The 22,325-nt window shown below is 39.2% G+C and overlaps 1 protein-coding gene across 2 annotated transcripts in view; it reads left to right on the plus strand.

The window, feature by feature from the left end:
- Positions 1-22,325, plus strand: part of PRKN (parkin RBR E3 ubiquitin protein ligase) — a 1,310,068-nt gene that overhangs the window by 263,065 nt on the left and 1,024,678 nt on the right. For both annotated transcript variants that reach the window (XM_044242625.1, XM_044242633.1), the window contains exon 2: positions 20,808-20,971. In XM_044242625.1, the coding sequence (XP_044098560.1) occupies positions 20,808-20,971 (164 nt within the window). The remainder of the gene's footprint in view (positions 1-20,807; positions 20,972-22,325) is intronic.

Below are 22,325 nucleotides of genomic sequence, written 5' to 3' on the forward strand. Positions count from 1 at the left end.
CCGCCAGCAACCCTCAGTTTGTTTTCTGAGATTAAGAGTCTCTTACAGTTTCTCTCCCTCCCTGGTCCCATCTTGTTTTCATTTTTTTCCTTCCCTACCCCCCAAAACCCCCTGCTCTGCCCTTCAAATTCCTCATATCAGAGAGATCATATGATAATTGTCTTTCTCTGATTGACTTATTTTGCCCAGTATAATACCCTCTAGTTCCATCAACATCGTCGCAAATGGCAAGATTTCTTTTTTTGATGGCTACATAGTATTCCATTGTGTATATATATATCACATCCTCTTTATCCATTCATCTGTTGATGGACATCTAGGTTCTTTCCACAGTTTGGTTATTGTGGGTTCATGTGTCCCTTCAGATCACTACATTTGTATCTTAGCGGTAAATACCTGGGTCATAGGGTAGCTCTATTTTTAACTTTTTGAGGAAGCTCTATGCTGTTTTCCAGAGTGGCTGCACCAGCTTGCATTCTCACCAATGGTGTAGGAGGGTTCCCCTTTCTCCGCATCCTTGCCATCATCTGTCATTTCCTGACTTGTTAATTTTAGCCGTTCTGACTGGTGTGAGGTGGTATCTCACTGTGGTTTGATTTGTATTTTTAAAATCTGGTTTGGGGATCAGGGTAATGCTGGCTTCATAGAAAGAGTCTGGGAGTTTTCCTTCTGCTTCAATTTTTTGAAACAGCTTCAGGAGAATAGGTGTTATTTCTTCTTTGAAGGTTTGGTAGAATTCCCCAGGGAATCCGTCAGGTCCTGGGCTCTTGTTTTTTGGGAGGTTTTTGATCACTGATTCAATCTCGTTATTAGATATCGGTCTATTCAGGTTGTCGATTTCTTCCTGGTTCAATTTTGGTATTTTATATTTTTCCAGGAATGCATCCATTTCATCTAGGTTGCTAAGCTTATTGGCATATAACTGTTCGTAATAACTTCTGATGATTGTTTCTACTTCCTTGGCGTTAGTTGTGATCTCTCCCTTTTCATTCATAATTTTATGAATTTGGGATTTCTCTCTTTTCTTTCGGATTAGTGTAGCCAGTGGCTTATCGATCTTATTGATTCTTTCAAAAAACCAGCTTCTTGTTTCATTGATACGTTCTACTGTATCTCTGGTTTCTCCCTCATTGATCTCAGCTCTAATCTTGATGATTTCCCTTCTTATGTGTGGAGTTGGTTTGATTTGTTGTTGATCCTCCAGTTCTTTAAGGTGTAGAGACAGCTGGTGTGTTCTGGATTTTTCAATTTTTTTGAGCAAGGCTTGGATGGCTATATATTTTCCCCTTAGGACCGCCTTTGCTGTATTCCATAGGTTTTGGACCGAAGTGTCTTCATTCTCATTGGTTTCTATGAATTGTTTCAGTTGTTCTTTGATCTCCTGGTTGATCCAAGCATTCTTAAGCAAGGAGTTTCATTTTTCCTCAAGAACATATACGCTTTATGATAAATGATTAAAATCTTGGAACAAGTAGCTTTTTTTGTTTTGTTTAGCTATTCAAGTGTATCAATATATGCATATCATATTGAGTCCCTGATTCCCATTTACAGAGATATATTCAGTCTGGATTAAAAAGACTTAAAGTGAAAAAAAAAAGCAAAAACAAAAACAAGTAGCAACCTTCTGAATTAATATCAGCAGGTGTTCAAAGTGAAAAGGCAAACAATGATTTCATTTTTCTAAGTTGGCATGTATGACACCAGGATTGTTAAAATCCTTTCTGTTCAAAGTACTTGTCAATATAAGCATTTTCAAAGTTTAAACATTACCTCATGTTCACATCTCAAGAAAGGTAGGTAAGCCCTGGATTAAAAGAAAGAGTTGTATTTAATTTCAGCCCAGAATTTATTTTTATTTTATTTTCTAAATGTGCTTTATGGAGTGCCAAAGAAATGAAAACAAAGAACACTCCAGAGAGTAAGAACGTAATGTCTAAGACAAGGGAAGGGTGGGCAGTGTTGAGAGCTTGGTAGGCTGTAAGATTTCACCCTCCTTGAAAGCTTGGAAGTTATGGTGCCAGTTTCATGGAAGCTGGTAGAAGATGTGAGACTAAGTTAGGGAAAAGGATAGTTGCTCACATCAAGAGTAGTAACCAAATTACCAGGGTTGGTGTCGCCAATACACACAGTGGGTGGAGTTCAAGGACCTGAACCCAGAGCTTAGGGAACTCAGATCTTTTGTAACATGGTACACCTACCTAGTCCTTCCTCCAGAAAGAGAAATTCTCTGTGTCTTCTAAGGATGTTTATGATACAAATGTCCATGAAAAGATAGTCCAGCTCGAAGGGTAGTGAGGTGAGATTGCACAAACACAGAAGATCCGATGGAGAATGATCTCCAGAGAGAAATATTTGAGTTAAATTCTTTTTTTTTAATTGTACAATGTTAAAATTACAATGATTTAACAGAAAACCTTTTTGAATAATCCTTCTAGAGCGTCTGTATCAAAGCAAGTATTAACATGTTCAATGATGAGTCAAACTCACCAGACGAAGTAAAGTTTTTATTTGACTACTGATCTTGAATTTCAGGTGTTTGGCCTTAAAATTATGATGGGCCTAAGCTGTTTTCATGTAGTGTTAAAATCTGGGAATTACTCTGTCATTTGTCAGAGCACAGAGTTGTTATTAGAGATGAACTTCCAGAACAGTGTATGATGAGAAGGCAAGAGACATGTTAGCTTCTTAATCTTTAAAGCTTCTATTAGAGGCTGTGTGTGCGTTTGTGTCTGAACACACAGACACACAGGTTTGTCCTAAAACACGAGTTATATTCAAAATCAATTGCTTCATTTGGTTTTGAATATTATTATATATATTTTTTAAGAATTAAATTCAATTAGCCAATGTATAGTACATCATTAGATTTTGATATAATGTTCAGTTATTCATTAGCTGCATGTAATACCCAGTGCTCATCACATCACATGCTTTTTAACTGAAAAAGAAAGAAGAAAGAAGGAAACAATTTAACATACAATCAGCTTTGCTATTCCACTGTGAACATCACACCAGAAAAACAATATTTTCCATTTTCCTCTTTTTTCAGCTTTCAAAATGTGCTGTCCTTAACCATTTCATTTTTTCACTATGGTTACTTAGAATAGAATTGATATTTCCCTTAAAGTTGATATTCATTTTACCATTCCAGAAAGCCTTCTCAACTTTATAGATGACCTTAGAATTCTTCAGTATGTTTGGTTTCCAATATTAAAAGTGCAGCTAAAATTTGAATCACTTAATAATAAATATGATATGGGGGCGCCTGGGTGGCTCAGTGGGTTCAAACTCTGCCTTCGGCTCAGGTCATGATCCCAGGGTCCTGGGATTGAGCCTCACATCGGGCTCTCTGCTCCATGGAGATCCTGCTCCCTTCTCTCCCTGCCTGCCTCTCTGCCTACTTGTAATCTCTGTCTGTCAAATAAATAAAATCTTTAAAAAATAATAAATATGATATGGGAAAAAAAAAAGTCGAGTTGAAATAAAACAGGCCTGAGGTTTGTGATAATTACATCAGTGTACATAGTTGAACTAGAGATGCCTTGTGAGAAGCCACGGACAGTCAGACATTCGGTGCCCAATTGAACTAACAGTACACATTTGTAAACCGAACACTGGCCTCCGGTGTGCACTTCATTACCATGAAACAACTTTCAGAATATCATACAATTCAGAATGTAAGCATAGATATTTTGATATTTTTCTTTTGAAATATGTGATATCCAGTATATTTTTGGTTAGTTGACATGTTGTCTGAATATTGAAAAATGAGTTATTTACTTTGTCCTTTTGTGTGGTAAACAACGTATCCTGTTAAAAGTTCCAGGAAATACCTCCAGAGTTCTCAGAATTAGTTGAGACACGTACTGCTTTCTGCTCATCACTGCAAATATATCATCCTTTAGTAGTACCATCCTTGTGACTAATGAAAGCATCCTGTTTTTTTTCCTAAAAGAATTCCTAAAAGAGTAATAATTAAACTGTGACTTTTATTTATTGCAAATCTTTACCTGGAAATCCCTCCCTTATTTTTCTATACCTGCCATAAATTTTCCTGTGTGTCTGAAATATTTGGAAGCACCTCCAGTCTCTAGCCACCCCCTCTTCTATCCTCAGAGCATTCAGTAGACTGCATATGATACAAACCCTAATATCACATATCACATTGTAATGCATAATTCTGTTTTAACATCTCTGCCTTAGGCTGTGTTATTCATTTTTGCAACATCAGTTTCTAGCACTGTGCCTAGCACATAGTTACTTATTCAGTAAATATTTGTTGAAAGTATGAATGAATGAATTTTAATGTCACCAGCAATTTGGTCTAAATCTTATTCATACTTACTTTAGAGCATATGGAAATTAGAACAGTGTGAGTAATTTGAGCAAATTAGATTTTCTATATTAAATGTTGAAATATATGTCTCCTTTTTTTTCCCCATACATTACCACTATTCTAGGTCCTTAAAGCACTTCTAGGTATAGCAACTGTGGGAGATTTAACTATAAAACTTGACCACAGTCTAAGAACAAACAAAATGCAAAAGGTGATGTTTACAAATTTCTTAAATTTCTTCCCATAATTCCAGGCTTCTATCATGGACAAAAATAGTAAAGAAAGCCATTGAACTTAAAATGAGCACATATTCATTTTTTCTTATTTCAGAAGTACTAAGGAACTGTCTTTGCTAAATACTTTAATAAATCGTGGCTATAGAGATTTTTTGAAAGGTATTGGGGGAGACAGCTTACAGTATTCAGGCTATATAAAATTCACCCATTTAATTCAGTGGTTTTTAGTATATCCACAGACTTGTATAGCCATCACCACAATCAATTTTAGAAGATTTTTATCACCCCCTAAAGAAACTCCCTGCCCTTTAGCAGTAATTCACATTTCTCTCCAATGACTTAACCACTGCCACCCTAGCTGATCACTAATATACTTTCTGTGTCTATAGATTTGCCTATTCTGAGCATTTAATATGAATGGAATAATGCAATTTGTGGTCTTTTGTAACTGGCTTCTTTTATGTAACATTTTTTCATTCACATTGTAGTGTGATCAGTACTTCATCCCTTTTTAATTACCTAAAATATTTCATTGTGTGTGGATATCACATGCATGCATATACCTATCAAGCCACCTTTTGGCTATTAATAGTAATGCTGATATGAGCGTTCATATAAAGGTTGGACATATGTTTACATTTCTCTTGCATAAATACCTAGGAGTAGAATGGAGCATGTGGTAACTTTATGTTCAATTGTTTGAGGAACCACCAAACTATTTTCCAAAGTGGCTGCACCATTTTATATTCCCACCAGCAATGTATGAGATTCCAATTTCCCCCACATCTATAGAAATGTTAAGAGATTTTAAGAGGTGCCTGGGAGGCTCAGTTGGTTAGGCGTCTGACTTTGGCTTGGGTCATGATTCCAAGGTCCTGGGATCGAGCCCCGCATCAGGCTCCTTGCTCAGCACAGAGCCTACTACTCCCTCTGCCTTTGCCTTCCTCTCTGCCTCCCTGTGTTCTCTCTCTCTCTCTCTCTCTCTGTCAAATAAGTAAATAAAACCTTAAAAGAGATATTATAACAAATATTTCCTTTGTCTGGCTTGAAAGCCTCTATATTTGAATCTATGCTCACATGTTGAGTGGTACATGCCACTGGTTTAAATTTTCACTGAAAAGTTAGCAAATACATTTGAAAATGGAATTTTGTATTTAAGTTTTAGGGGCAGAAATATAGTGTAAGTTTAGGTCTGTGGGACAAAAATTTCAGTTTATTGACTAGGTGATCACTTTTTTAAACCCTTCAATGACTTGATTTATGCCAAGTCAATAGAAAATATTAGGGTATGGGTTTCTTGTATTAATATTAGTGCTGTCATTTAGTGAGTGTTTGCTGTGTTTCAGGCACTCTTCCAGATTTTTCTGGTATATAAGTCAACAGTGGTATGGTGCTGGCTTTGGAGCATTTTAGCTTAAATATTTTTAATGCATTATCAACAATTGATGTTAGATTACAAGGAGAACATTTACTTCTTTATTTCTTTACTCAATACAAAAATTTAATTTTATTAGTTTTCTCCAACTTAAAAACTAGTGAAATAAATCTACTCTAGTATCACATGGAAAAAAAATTTTTTTAAAGATTTTATTTGTTTATTTGACAGAGATCACAAATAAGCAGAGAGGCAGGCAGAGAGAGAGGAGGAAACAGGTCTCCGGCTGAGCAGAGAGCCCGATGCGGGGCTCGATCCCACAACCTGGGATCATGACCTGAGCCGAAGGCAGAGGCTTTAACCCACTGAGCCACCCAGGTGCCCTCACATGGAAAATTTATAGGGAAAAAAGTTAGAGATAAAGACTGAAAGTTGCCCTCCCCATAAAACAAAAAACAAAACAAAACAAAAACCCAGCCAAGGCTAATTCATTTTATTCACACTTCTAACAGACTGTCCCATCTCTGGGAGAGAAAGACATAAATTGTTGACACTTAACATCAGAACATATTTTTATAATAGTAGCTTTTCCCTAAAATGGTACTTCTATCTGAGGAACTGTTTCTGTTGTTGTTGTAGTTCATTTATTTTTTAGTTATCTTTGTAAACCTCTTTTTGATTGAGGCAACTGAGGCATGCAAAATTGTTCAAAATTGTTTCTATATAAAAGAACAAAGTAAAATTATATGTGGAAAGTATTTCACCTGCAGTTAGGCAAACAGAGAAACAAACCATTGAACCTCAGGATCGTGTGATCTCCAGAGTTTGTGTCTGAAACACTAAAAGTCTGTTTAGTTTCACAATCGACTCTAAATAGGATGACATTCATTTTGTAGTTTGTGTAGTTTTGATTTCTTTGTATTAATCAGCTTCATTGTGATTTTAGTTTCCATTTGTAACAGAATTCATAATATTCAAATTATTTTGATCATATATCGCATAAAAATATTTATTTTGAAAATTCATATATTTACTTGCATGTTCTTAAGTTGATATAAAAATTTTATTACAGGTTTAAATACTTGGAGTATTATATTGTTAATAAGAAGGTTTAAATGATACAATTGCATTTTAATGTGTCCAATAGTATATTAAAACTATAATTTGTTTTTTTCTTTCATTTTAATAATAAATGAAAAGGCATGTTTTTATAGTCAGAAATTTTACATATATATTTTTTCAAACTTGTTTTCTATTTCATTTCCCCCAGTACTTGACCTTAATGTAATAGAGTCAATCCTTCTTAGGCATGGATTCTGTATTTTATTTATCTACACATTACAATATATTTTTAACCCCAAAATTAATACTTGGGGCACTCTCCTGGTCATTCACAAACATTCACACACTGGTGAGAAAATTGAGACACTCCAGAGGCAGCTTCCCAGCCAGGGCTGAGTAAGGCGCCTCTAGGTTTCTTGTTTCACCTCTCTTACTGTAAACAGATGTCCTTATTGTGATCTATTTCATGCCATGTTTCTGTGTTTTTGAGTATTTTATTGGTGATTTCATTGTATTAAATGATCACCAAGTGTAGTGCTAAAGTGTGGGCTAGTATTCCTAAGCACAAGAAGGCTGTAAGGTGCCTAATGGGGAAGATACATGTGATACTTTGTCCAGGCATGAGTTTGGATCGCTGTTTGCTATGAGTTAAGTGTTAATAGATCATCCATATTTATTAAATGAGATATCTTTAAACAAAAACATAAAATAAGGTTATGTATTGATTGGTTCATGAAAATGTTGTTACCAGAGGTTCAACAGAATCTATCTTTTATTTCTCCTGCGAGTAAATGGCTCAGTTTTTGTGAATTTGGTGTTTGTGGTAATTTTCTATAACATAGCTACAATAAATAACAAAAACAGACTTTAAAAATATTTATGAATCACCTGAAATACATTTCTGCAAGAAAAACATGTACAAAAAAATTGAAATTTTAGAGAGAGCCTGGGGAAGATGGGAGCAGAGTAGGAAGACCACTAGGCTTACCTCATCCTGTGAACACAATACACAACTATCAAATCATCCTAAATGCCCCAGAAACCGACCTAAAGACTGGAAGAACAACTCCACAACTAAAGGTAGAGAAGAGTCCACACTGAAGAAGGTAGGAAGTGTGGAGATGTGGTTTGGGAGAGAAATGGATCACGACTGCTGTGGTGCAGAGGGAGCTGCAGTCACAGAGAAGGGTGAGAGACAGAGTAACACAGAGGAGAGAATACAAGAAAAATGACTCTCCATAGCAATTGGATTACAAAGAAGAAGAGCTGAATTTCATGAATTTTTGCAACCAGCAGGGCTTAAAGTCCGGTGTTTTAAAGGCAGAGGGCTTGGTTCAGGGAGAACTTGGTGGACATTGGGGCTGTTCTTGGAGAGAAGGAAGGGGAAATGACCTACAGACATACATCATAGAGACAGCAATCTGAAGAGTGCCTGGGGCACAAAGTGGAGAGATTGTTTGCTCATCTTGGAGTGTATCTCAGAGAGTTGGCATTCATGGAGAGACCCCCTCCAGGAACAAAGGAATTGGCAGACACAGTTTCTCTTCTCTACCCCCCAGCGTAGATACGGGGCACTGGCAGAAACCAACACAGAGCCAATACTTACTTCCCAACTTGCATACGCCAAGCCCATTCCCTTATGCCTTGGTGGAACCACCCTTCTCTGTCATGCTTGCCTAAGTCCCAGCATGGCTGGTTCCCTCCCCAAGAAAACCAGCCCAAACCTCTAACCACACTGTATCTTCTGTCCTTGGAGTTCTTCATAGGGCCATTGCCCTCAAGAACAGGAGAAGTAGCTGACTTTCCTAAAATACAGAAGCAGGCACAGATATTTCAACAAAATGAGAAGAGAGAGGAATTTGCCCCAAATAAAAGAACAGGACAAGGCCATGGCCAGAGATGTAAGATATAAGGAACATGCCTAATAGAGAATTTAAAGTAAAGATCATAAAGATACTCAATGGACTTGAGAAAAGAGTGGAAGGTGTGAGTGAGATCCTTAACACAGAGATGAGGAATAACACAGCGGAGATAAAGGGCTCAATAAATGAAATGAGAAACATGCTGATGGAATGAGCAGCAGGCTGGAAGAAGCAAAGGAATTGATTAATGACTTAAAAAACAGAGTAATGGGAAGTAATCAAGTGAAATAAAAAAGAGGAAAAAAGAAATATGCATAATGAGAGTGGACTTATTTAAGGAGCTCAATTACTCTACCAGGCATAATAACATTCACATTATAGAAATGCTAGAAAAAGAGAAAGAAAAAGGAGAAGAAAATGTATTTAAGAAATAATAGCTTAAAAAATCCCTTATTTGGGGTAGGAAACAGCCAGATCCAGAAAGCTGAGAACCCCTAACAATATCAACAAGGGCAGATCCATACCAAGACACATAACTAAAATGGCAAAATATAGTAATAGAGAAAGCATTTTAAATATTTCAAGACAAAATAAGACAGTTACACATAAGGGAAACCCTAATAACTTATCAGGGGATTTTTTAGTAGAAATTTTCCAAGCCAAAGGGAGTGGCATGATATGTTCAAAATGCTGAGTGAGAAAAATCTGCAGCCAAGGATGCTCTGTCCAGCAAGGCTATGATTCAGAATAAAGCAGAGATAGAAACCTTCCCAGACAAACAAGAACTAAAGGAGTTCATGAGCACTAAAACAGTCCTGTAAGAAATAGTAAAGGAAGCTCATTGAGTGGAAAGGAAAGACCCAAAGAGATAGAATGAAGGTAAGAAACACAAAAGCAGTAAAAATTAATATTTTTGTAAAATCTCAGCCAAAGAACTCAAAGTAAAAGGATGTAAAATATGATACCATATACCTAAACATGGAGGGGAGTAAAGAATCAAGAGAGACTATGGACTCTGAAAAACAATCTGAGGGGTTTGAAGTGGCGGGGGGGTGGGAGGTTGGGGTACCAGGTGGTGGGTATTACAGAGGGCACGGATTGCATGGAGCACTGGGTGTGGTGAAAAAATAATGAATACTGTTTTTCTGAAAATAAATAAATTGAAAAAATTAAAAAAAAAGAATGACTTCTAACTTAAATTACCATCAACTTAATATAGACTACTATATACAGAAGATGTTATGTACAAGCCTAATGGTAACCACAAATCAAAAGCCACTAGTAAAGAATAAAGAGAAAGAAAAAAAAAAAAAAAAAAAACCACAAGAAAACCAGCAAACCATGAAAGAAAGGCAAGAAAGGATCCGAGAAAAATGTTCAGGAAAAAAAAATACAAAACAAGTAATAAAATGGCAATAAATATGTATTTGTCAATAATTACTTTGAACATAAATGGATTAAATGCTCCAATCACAGACATCGTACTGACAGAATGGATTAAAAAAAAAACAAAAAACAAGACCCTATGGTCAATTAATGTTCAACAAATCAGAAAAGAATATCCAATGGAAAGAAGGCAGTCTCTTCAACAAATGGTATTCAGAAAAAGAAAACAAAAACAACAACAACAAAACCAAACAGCCACATGCAGAAGAATGAAACTAGATCACTTTCTTATACCATACACAAAAATGAATTCAAAATGGGTTAAAGACCTTATTGTGGGGCATGAAACCATAAAAATCCTAGAAGAGAAGACAGACAGTAACATCTTTGACATTGGCCATACAACTTCTTACTAGATATGTTTGCCAAGGCAAGGGAAACAAAAGCAAAAATAAACTATTGGGAGTTCATAAAAATAAACAGCTTCTTCACTGTGAAGGAAAATAATCAACAAATCTAAATGGCAATCTAGAGAATCGAAGAAGGTGTTTGCAAATACATCCGATGAAGGGTTAGTATCCACGATGTGTAAAGAACTTACAGAACTCAACACCTGAAAACAAATAATCCAGTTAAAAGTGGGCAGAACACATGAACAGACATTTTTCCAAAGAAGACATGGAGATGGCTAACAGACAAATGAAAAGATACTCATTGCTTACCATCGGGGAAATGCAAATCAAAACTACAATGTTATACCTGTCAATGGCTTAAATCAATAGCACAAGAAACAGTATGGGTAAAAAGTAACCCTCTTGCATGTTGGTGCGAATGTAAACTGGTCCAGACACCATGGAAAACAAAATGGACATTCCCTAAAAAGTTAAAAATAGAACTATGCAATCCAGGGATTTCACTACTGGGTATTTATCCAAAGAATACAAAAACACTATTTTAAAGAGGTACATGTACCCCTATGTTTAGAGTAACATTATTTACAATAACCAAGATATAGAAGCAGCTCAAATACCCATAGATGGATGAATGGATAAAGAAGATGTGGCGTATAGTATACATAATGGAATACTATTCAACCATAACAAAGAATGAAATCTTGCCATTTGCATGGACATGGATGTAGCTAGTTAGTATAATGCTAAGTGAATTAAGTTCGAGAAAGACAAATACCATATGGCTTGCATGTAGAATTTAGAAAACTGAGGAACATAAAACTGAGAAACAGTTTTAGAAAACTGAGGGGGAAAAAGGGAGAGAGAGAGACAAACCACAACAAAGTTTAACTATGGAGAACAAACTGCCGGTTACAGAGGGGAAGAGTGTGGAAAGAAGGGGAAATAAGTGATAGGGCTTACGGAATGCACTTGTCCTTGTGAGCAGCAGGTGATGTATGGAAGTGTTGAATCATATTGTACACCTGAAACTCATATAACATTGTATGTTAGCTAACTGGAATAAAATAAAAACTAAAAAAAAAAGACATTTAAGATGTATTTTTAAATTCCCTGGTATCATAAAGCATTGATGTTAACAATTTCTGCTGGATTGTGATATGGACAAATAATTATGAAGCGTAAAATTATATTGGAAATGTATCTCTTAATTGGGAAGAATAGGTTATTTTTCTAACTCATGTATCTGTGGATGAATTTTACTTATTGCTAGAATGAAGTAGGTTCAGCATCATTCTTTTTATTTTTATAGTTCTAATAAATAAGCATATGGGAATAGAAAGAATTTTATTATAAAACTATTACTTCATTTTAATTCATTCAAAATTATAATATGAGAAAAATACTTAGTAAGCCTTCAATACAGTTATTTCAGTGATTTATCAGTTTATGACCCAACTGACTCCATCTTTAATTTTGTTGAAAGCAAAGAATATGCAATTACATACTTACTAGGAAAATAATCATATAGTCTTTCACTTTTTTGCTTTCTGGGAAGAGTATGAAATAGATTATACCAAGATTTTTTTAACTCATTATTAATTTAACTGCCATTCTTTCATTTAGAGGTATTTTGTTGCATCTGATAAATTCATAAAATGTTGGGAAAATTAAAATATTAACTTCATCTCAACTTTGCCAGTGCAATATTTATGATTAAGTGTTTTTATCTTTATGTTTTTATCAAAGCCTTTGAGCTGTGTATAAGTTATTCTGTTCATAGAAAACACCTGCCTTCTGACATGTTTTGTAAAACTAGCCTGCTTTATCAAATCAGTCATCCAATAAGAATTAATTTGTCAGAACAAAAATGGGCCCAAACAGCCATCTTGTTATAATCGAATTCTTATTCTACAATGGGCGTGTGGCTGTCTGGTTGTCTAACCACGTGTCTAGCTGGCTGAATGGGTGGATGGGTGGATGGATGGATGGATGGATGGATGGATGGAAGGGTGGGTGGCTATGTAAGGAAGGGAACTTTGACAGCAATTCATTTCCTAAATGAAATAAAAGTCACTCCCACCTTCCATGTGACAAAGAACAATCTTAACTTTGCTATTCTGAGACATTCCCTGAGAAGGAATGACTTTTTTTGGCAATACTGAGGACGTAGAAGAGCTGGGGCAGGTAAATGAACATCATCATTCCTCTTACCCCTCTGCTGTGTAGCTGAATTTCTAACCACACAGTACAACCCATGTTGCATAACCTCACATAGCCTGCTTCCGGTGTAAACCCTTGCCCTGCTGTGTAAGAAGGAAACCTCACCTGGTTTTAAAAGAGGCCTCACAGTCACCAGTAATTCCTGGTCTGCTTTTCTGATGCCCTGTGGTAATGTACCAGAGTGAAATTGGGTGGATGCATGATATACATTTATCTTGGTATAGTAAGGCTATGTTGATTTTGAAGAAAAAGTGGGACAAAAGATTATCAGTATGCCTCATCCATTAACATGTTTTTAGACATGTCAGTTTTCAGGAAGGTACGGGAAGAATAGGAAGTGGAAGGATTATCCTCTTAGGCCCTCAGGGTGGTACATAGCCCTGTGTGAAAGTCAGTGACCTGAAGGAGAGGGTTTGAGGACACCAGCTCTAGCTCCTGCTTTTTTCCTTATAAATTTTGGGTAAATCACTTTGCCTTCTCATACTTCTGTCTATTCATTTTGAAAGTAGGAATAGCAAATGCTGCCCCAATTATCTTTCAGAGCTATTGTGAAGATTAGCTAGGATAATGTCTGTAAAAGCATTTTGAAAACTGAGAGCTCTGTCTAAACAGATGATATCATTATCTGTACCCTAAAGCCACTCTAGATCAATTGCAGTGCACCACAAAGCATAGTGAAGTAGAATTGATCTGAATAATCTTAATTATTGAAAGAGAATAAAAGGTAGGTTCTTTTGGTTACCCAAAATATTAATATTGTCCAATTGATCTAGTAACCACAATTTTAAGCCATATATTGGGCCTTAGGTAAGAACTAATAATTGTTGAAACTTACAGTATATTAGGCAGTTTTATACATTCCATATATCAATTCATTTAATTCTCACAACAAATTTATGAGCCTGGCACTGTTATTATCTCTTCTTTTATAGAAAATAAACTGAAGTTCAAAAACTGTGTGACTTGGTTACACAGTCTGATAGGGTCAGACCTAAGTTTTGAATCCTGGCAGGTGGATCCACAGACCATGGTCTTAGCCATAAGACACACCTCGTGTTATACAGATTCTTAATTGCATTTTTCCTACCTCTAATTCTCTACCTCCCATACTATGATTTTTGCTAAATAATTAAAGAAGAAAATGGTAGAACTAATCAATGAAGAAGACTGTGTGGCAGGGGGAAGAGAGAGAGAAAGGACAAATAGGAAATCCAGTGGGTACTCCTTTGTCAAAGAATCTTAGTCGTCTCAAGGCCATGAGTGACATCTTTGGCAGTTGCTGCTGGATCGGCCTCTTGATCTCTTACCTTGTGAGGGGAGTAGGAAGGGCTCACCCTCCGTTTGTCTGTCCTGGGAGTCTGGGAACAGAGGGAGACCTGCGCACTCCAAGACTGGTAAAATGAGGTACACGTCGCCTCACCCAATTCAAAGATAGGAAGGAATAGGTGGGCACAGGGTGTGATTTTTGGCCTTCTTTTCATCTCAAGTGTTCACAGCATATTTTGTCTTCGACTCTATGTGATATAAATGTTGCCATTCCTGCCTTTTTATAATTTATTATGCTTTTTGTTCATTCACTTTCTAACTATTTGTATCTTTATATTGAAAATGGAGCTTTTGTAGACCATATATATTTGGAGCTACTTTGTTCTATCTATTCTGAGTCTCTGCCTTTTAACTGGAGTATTTATTCCATTAGAACTTACTGTAATTATGGATATGGTTGAATTTAGTTCTTCCATTTCATTCTATTTTTTTCCTCTGTTTTTATTTCCCTGTTTCTCTTCTCCCCCTTTCTGGAGATTCTATTTTTTAGAATGGCATTGGGGGGTGCCTGGGTGGCTCAGTGGGTTAAAGCCTCTGCCTTTGGCTCAGGTCATGATCCCAGGGTGCTGGGATTGAGCCCCACATTGGGCTTTCTGCTCAGTGGGGAGCCTGCTTCCCCCTTTCTCTTTTGGCCTGCCTCTCTGCCTACTTATGATCTCTGTCTGTCAAATAAATAAATAAAAATCTTTTAGAATGCCATTGGTAATTTTTATATGCTTTTTAACTCAACATTTTTAGTCACTTTTTACTCTAAGAATTATAATGTATATTCTTAATTTTTTACAGTCTATTTATTGTTAATATTACATCACTTTCCTCCAAAAATATGTGGAAGGCTTATAGCCTAATAGGTCCATATCCATTCCCCCATTATTTATGCTATAGTTGTCATACTTGTTATATCTGCATGTGTTTTAAACTCCACATGACTCTATATAGTTCTATAGCATGAGGAATGTAGGAATTGGTCCTAAGAAGTAGGTAACTCCATGGACTCACATCATCCTGAGCATGGGTTGAGGTAGAAGTTTATGGGAGAGTTGGATCTTAAAAGAGGACTAGATAGTAACAATCATATTGAGTGAACGTTTCCCATGGAAATATATTGAATTGCACATGAATTATGTTGCACACAGGATGGATTATACAACCCTGGGAGAACACGCAGGTACCAAAGAAGAGTATCTAAGTAGACCCTTGGGTACTCTAAAATCAGTAAGTCCAACACAGGAAGAGAACTCAGTAGATGAAGCTAAGAAAGCATGTCCTGTGTTGTAGGGAGAAACCAGGATGGTGTGATGGCACGTGCCTGGAGAAAAGAAGTGTTATAAGAACAAAAATCTACCGAATGTCTCTGAATGGTCAAATATGAGAAAAATAGAAATGGAACCATTGAATTAGAAGTACTCTAATACTTCTAGACTTAAAATTATTCTCATAACAATTAGAATTATTATTAGAAGTGTTATGGAATTATTATAGAATAATTATAGCATTATTATTAGGTTACTGCTTTACCAAGAGTAGTCTTCAAGAGTGGGTTCACAAAAGGATGTGAAGTAAGTCGGTGGAGAGCAGAACTATAATAAATTCATAGAAGGTTTTCTGTGTAGAGAAGTGGACAATGTGTGAAGGGGAAAGTGAGGACAGGGTTTGTCTGTTTACAACAGGAGAATCTAGTCTTGGTGGTAATTTTTAATAGGTAAAGAAGAAACTACCCCACCAAGGGATAGTTAGCGATATGTAGGGGTACTTCTTGGTCACCCCAATTGCCAGGGGATGCTACCGGTGTTTGCCAGACTACAGATGGAGCTAAACATCCTGTCGAGAGAGCTTGGGGCATTCTTTCTTGAGGAAGAATTATCTTACCACAAAGGACTGAGCCTCTTTCTATGCGGATGACAATGATCTGTCTTGGCTTCTGTTTTTGTTTAATTCTCTGAGCAGAAATGTCTGAGCCTCGCATGATGTTCAGTGCCGTCTAAAGCCAAGTCTTTGACAAATCTGGACTGCTTTCTGATTTGTCCACCTTGGATCACCCCTTCTTAGGTCTCCAGGGAATTTATCACTGTGACTAAGGGAAAGCCAGGCTGGTTTATGCCCATCCTTGAGCCTGTCACTGTAACAAGGAGGATGAAGTTGTGCTGATTAATAACCGTCCATTCTGGACTCCAGGGAGAGAGTGGCTCAGCCCACCTAATTCCATGACTGCTGTCTGTGTGGGAAGCAGAATGGTTGTTTTCAAGGTAGGCCGGATCCTATAAGAGCCATCATCTTTGGATGGATCATAGGAATGATGAATGATTGGAAACTACTACAGTTGTTACTCAAGCATTTTTACCCCAGTCAGGCTGGGCAAAGAGAATAGCCTTGGGAGAAACATACGTGCCCATCACCCAATGACTCCTTCCCCTTTTTTTCTTAGTTACTTTCTTATCCTCTGGATCTTCTGAACACTGGTTAGGGATGGCACCAAAATGAGTGTGGGTGTGTCTCATTATCTTTTTCTTAGCAATGCATTATGGTATTTATTATTGATTATTAACATTGTCAACATTATTGATAGTGTTAATTCGTATACTATTTATTTCTGATGCTATTATAGGTGTCATTGAATCAATGCATTTCCAAAATTTTAATTTATTATTAAATCTCAGGAAAGGAGACAAGCTAAATTCTTTATCTGGGTCTCTTTGTTCCTGGGAGTTTTCTGCCCATCATGAAGAAGGGCAGAAACCAGAAAAATAGGCTACTTTATTTAGCATTTATCCATATCCCATTTAATCTATGTTAGTTACAATATAAAGAATGGATGCTACTTTAATTAGCACTAGCTCCTCTAGGTGACTGAAATTAAGGAATTGTTTTTGGATTACAAACTGCCTTGTACTAAGAGTACAGATGTGTACCAAATGCCATAATTTCCTGATGCATCCGTAATCATTGCAAACCTTTTGTAATGGGGCATTTAAGGTTGCACACATTATCTCCATTTAGCAGGCAAGGAGCTGAGAAAGATGACCAGGTCATTTGTCCCAAGTCTTAAAATTAGCAAGTGGCACAACCAGCATCCCATTTTCTTTTTAATTGGCTCTAAAGATACTCTTCTTCCTGTGACTTTTCAAGAGGTAGTAGAGGGACAAGGTTGGGTGCGTTCCTCTCTTCCTCTCTTTTGGGAATCTTGGAGTTTCAGGACCAGGACCCATAGGGCATGACACATTTCTCCCTTGTGCCAGAAGAAGATAGAGACCCACCAAAAAGTACACTTCTGCCACTAGGCACCGGTCACGTCCCACATAGTGGCACTTGATTATTGATGATCAGGTCACCTGAAAATGTTTGTTCTTATCTGTGACCATATTTTAGCTTGCCTAATACCTGCTGTGCATTTGGTGGGTTTTCCATTGTCCATCCCTAGTGTATATTTGAACTGCTACTCAAAAACACTCATTTTTTAACTATTGACATGACTTAACCATCAAAAACTTAAATTTTTCTACTTAAACGGAATGAAGAAAAGCCTTTAGATACTAATGATTTGAGTTGTGGTACAGAACTCTCTACTATGTTTTTTGCAGTTCTTTTTCACTTTAATTTGGCTAGTTTGTTTTTATAATTCTTGTCCTTAAGATGGAATGCACCTAATTGAAACTCCTGGAGAAAAATCTTCTACTCAGGGCATCCTGGAATTTTTATTCCTTTAGTTTTAGTGACTTTCGTGTAGTCCCGAGCTGTTTCTTCCCATCGTTCCTCTCTATGGTATTTTGCTTTAAAAACAAATCTGTTTACACCGTTAGAAAATTGTGTGTAGAACTGGGGCCACACCTTTTGTCCCTTCTTGCCCCTTACTTGTTTCCTATCTTATCTGATGAATTGGTTGCCTTATGGTCTCTGATCTGAGGATTCTGGGAATATACTGCAAGGGCTTCTAGTACACATTTATTTCTCCTCCTCTACTTCAGTGGTGTCATATGACATCTACTTAAAAGTTTATCAAAAGCCCCTTTTCCTCTGTAATTCTTTTCATCATAAAAAAAAATTTTGATTTGGAACACTTTTGTCATTTCCAGTGCATACTCCTTCCCTAACTATGTTTCTGTGCTGGGTAGACTATGTCAGGTTTTTGCTCTTGTGGTGTCATCTGTGACACCTGCTCTCATTTCGGTGTCATTTTTATTTTATTGTGTCTTATAATCATTGTTCTTTTTTCTTTGATCTTAGCGCTTCATCGAAGCTTTTATTTTTTAATCCCATTTTCTGCTGCTAAACTGGATAGGGGATATCTGAATTATGTTAGAAAGCCTCTTTGCTGTTGTTGTTTGTCTTTTTATCCTAAGGAAAAGGAATGTGGACTTCCTTTGGAGAATATTTTAGGCAGCCTGTTATAGTAGAAATGGAAAGGAGTTTAGAGTTTGATTGAACTGAATTTGAGTTGTGATTCCATTACAAAGCAGCTGATGTCCTTAAAAAAGTGATTACAATTCTCTAGGACTCCATTTACTATTCTGTTAGCTAAGGCTAATAATACTGACCTTACCAGATCATCAGAAAGCTTAAAAATAACATATGTGAGGTGCTACTTCTGCCAAATCGTGGGTGTTCGATTATTATTGGCATTGCAGTGATTATTTTATTATGATTATTACTCGGTGGGCCATCTCCTATTTGAATTGACAGCTAGTAAGTGATAATGCTACATTTAAAGGGGATGCTGCAGAAGATAAGCTATAGTGGCTGGCCTTAAGGAGTTTATCATCCTTTTTAAAGAAGGAGAAATATATACCCAAAACATGTAAGTCTTATACAAACATTCATTATTTTTGAAAGTAATTATGTGATCGTTGTAAACACTATAAATACTGCTTAACACATCACAGAACACCCTCTGTGGCTTATTTATTGTGACAGGGAACTGAGAGTTAAAGCAATAGGGGTAAGACTTTTACCCCACCTGCTCCACTGGGAAGGGACCTCCAGGGACTGGCATTGGGGTCCTTCCCACTCCGGAGGGTGTCCTTGGAACTCGGTGCTCCGCTGCCTCCAGGGGAGACTGTGGCAAATAGTGTAAGATGGTTGTGTTCACCCCCCTGAGGCCCCAAGAGGCAGCTGGGTCTTGACTGGGCCGATCAATCGCGAGAGGCCTGTTGGAGGAGGAGCATCTGAGGTGGATCCTGTGGTGGGCAGGCTTTCAGCAGGCGGGGGTGAAGAAGGGTGTGGGAAAGGGAGACGGGTGCGCAGGTGTTCTGGGGGCCTTCGGCGCGGCGGTGCGCATGTGCGGACCGATGGAGGCGCAGCCGGGATACGGGTCTGTGTCAGATGACGGGGGCTGGGACTCTCTCCCAGCAGACACAGTGGCCCTTTAAAAGATTTGAGGGCAGGGGCGCCTGGGTGGCTCAGTGGGTGAAGCCGCTGCCTTCGGCTCAGGTCATGATCTCAGGGTCCTGGGATCGAGTCCCGCATCGGGCTCTCTGCTCTGATGCTTCTCCCCCACCTGTCTCTCTGCCTACCTCTCCGTCTACTCGTGATTTCTCTCTGTCAAAAAAATAAATAAAATCTTTAAAAAAAAAAAAAAAAAGATTTGAGGGCAGAGCTCTGGGTTGCAAAGGCTTGCTCTGCAGAACGGTGCGGGGCATTTTGGAAGCGCAGAGAGTCTATTAAGACTCCAGTTCGGGGGCGCCTGGGTGGCTCAGTGGGTTAAGCCGCTGCCTTCGGCTCAGGTCATGATCCCGGGGTCCTGGGATCGAGTCCCACATCGGGCTCTCCGCTGAGCAGAGAGCCTGCTTTCCTCTCTCTCTCTCTCTCTCTCTCTACCTGCCTCTCTGCCTACTTGTGATCTCTGTCTGTTAAATAAATAAATTTTTAAAAAATCTTAAAAAAAAAAAAAAAAAGACTCCAGTTGGGAGGCTAGTGCAAGAACCGAGAAGAGACGGACGCGCGGGCAGGAAGGGACTGTGTGGGTGACAGTGACAAGTCCGATGCCAGGCAGCCACGTCGAGGAGGCGGGGCCGGTCGGCCGGTCCCAGGGTCGGTCACGAGGGGGTAGCGGCTCCCATCGGGAAGACGGGGTCCGTAGTTTGAAAAGCAAGGGCGAGTAAGTGCCACCGGCAGATCTAGTGCGGCCCTTGCGTGGGGTCACGCGGTGTCTCGGGCTCGGGTCTGGCTGCATGCGGCTGCGAGGTTCGCCTCGCCGCACCTGTGAGCGCAAACCGAGCATCTCTCATGTTTGGGAGGAAGAGGGCCCCGTGGAGGGAGTGCTCGTTCCAGCCTGTCCAAAAACTCCCTGGAGTCTCGCCATTCCCCTGCGGCCAGGCTTCCGCGGGAGCCCTTTGTGGCCCAGGACAGGCGTCGGAGGGCACCTGCGATTGTGTTTCAGGGTCACTGACGGATGTAGAAAGGGAAATCCCACAGCGAAACTCCAGTCTTCTTCAAACCTTGCCCCACTGCACTCAGTTCTATGTTACCAGTGGAAGAAAGTGTAAGCCGTTCATCGGAGGGCGGGCGGGCGGTAGCTTGGGTCCAAAATGTTGCTACTGCCATGTCCGAGCTTTGAGTAATACTCGCTTCCCCTCTCTCTCCCAATGTCCCGGTCAGTGTTTGTCAGGTTCAACTCCAGCCATGGTTTCCCAGTGGAGGTCGAGTCCGACACCAGCATCTTCCAGCTCAAGGAGGTGGTTGCTAAGCGACGGGGGGTTCCAGCTGGCCAGTTGCGTGTGATTTTCGCCGGGAAGGAGCTTCGGAATGACTTGTCGGTGCAGGTGAGTCTCCCTCGGTGGCTTGTTCCTGGGCTGCAGCCGGCCCCATTGCTTATGCCGCTGACTGTGCCAAGCTGACATTCATGCCTGAGATCTAATAGAATAAATAGTGCCTGGGGATTCCTTGAACTTTACTCCACACCGCTTCATTAATTCTGACCTTCTTAATTATGCATTAAAACAGCAAGCAGGAAGGATTGGAAGAACAACTGTGAGCGAGGGAGAGACAGAGAGAACACACAGACCGGGCTTAGTGAATAAATGTTTACTGACTACAGGAGCAGCAAGGCCCAATTTCTGTGTCTGTTCAATTTCTACCTTACTTATTCCATTTGAATCTTAATGAAGAAGGATTCGAATAAATTGTTCCAAATCAGGCTGCTCAGTCCTGCGCCGTGAGGAATTTGTAACCCAATTGTGACCCCTGGAGGATAGTCGTAAGTCTGCCTCGGTGGCTGGCTGGAGGACAGACGGGGCTCAGGGCCAGTTCACCACAGGCCCCAAGAGTCCCCAGCCGCATCCAAATCGCGGTTTCCACGCCAGTGGCAGAGGGAGACAGAACGTAGCACAAGTCCACCTTCGTGCTTATTTTCCTAAGGCTCAGGAAAATGGTCCCCAGAACAGGCCCCTGGAATGTTAGACTGAGCGGCACCTGTCCTCTCCGAGCACCACGCTGCTCCGATGCTGTCCTCTCCCAGTCCTCTCCCAGCCTTTCATCTGGGTGGTTCGTTGCCAAGGCTGATTGCGGTAGGAAGAAGGGGGGCACTGGTGAAGGGAGTGATACCCAGCGCCTTCATCTGGAGTTGGAGACCTGTCGTCTGTTGGGGGGCGGGGCGGTAAATCCTGTGCAACTCGGACTGAAGTCATTCTTTGTGAAAGCAGGAAAGACTGCGTCTTCTGTGGATGGCACAGGGGATGCGGAGGGACCCCTCCCACGCGCGCTTCTCCTTTCTTAACCAGCACCGACACATGGCACTCCTGTTTATACATTGGGGGGTCCCGCTGTTGCGCACAGTGGGGGTGGGGGGGCTGCTGGGTCTGGCTACATGGAAACCCCTTCTGGTATTGACATCCTATCACTGTGTATTTTCCTGATGATATTTCCCGTGGCTCCACGAAATGCTTTCGGAATTTGGGTATACAAAGGAAGCTATAGAAATGCAAATCGTCCCCCTCTGGTTCCAAAGCATCTTTGCTGATGGCTGGAGGCTTGGGCTCATTGTGAACAAACTGCTGTGCTTTGCTTTTAGGCAGTTTGTTTTATAAGGGAAGTGCCTGGGCTAAAAAGTGCTTCGCCTTTTTTTTTTTTTTTTTTTAAATTTCAGTCAACTAAAAAGCTTTTTACTGTACCTGCCAA

Source organism: Neovison vison, chromosome 1 (genome assembly GCF_020171115.1).
Source record: "Neovison vison isolate M4711 chromosome 1, ASM_NN_V1, whole genome shotgun sequence".
Taxonomy (NCBI): Eukaryota; Metazoa; Chordata; class Mammalia; order Carnivora; family Mustelidae; genus Neogale; species Neogale vison.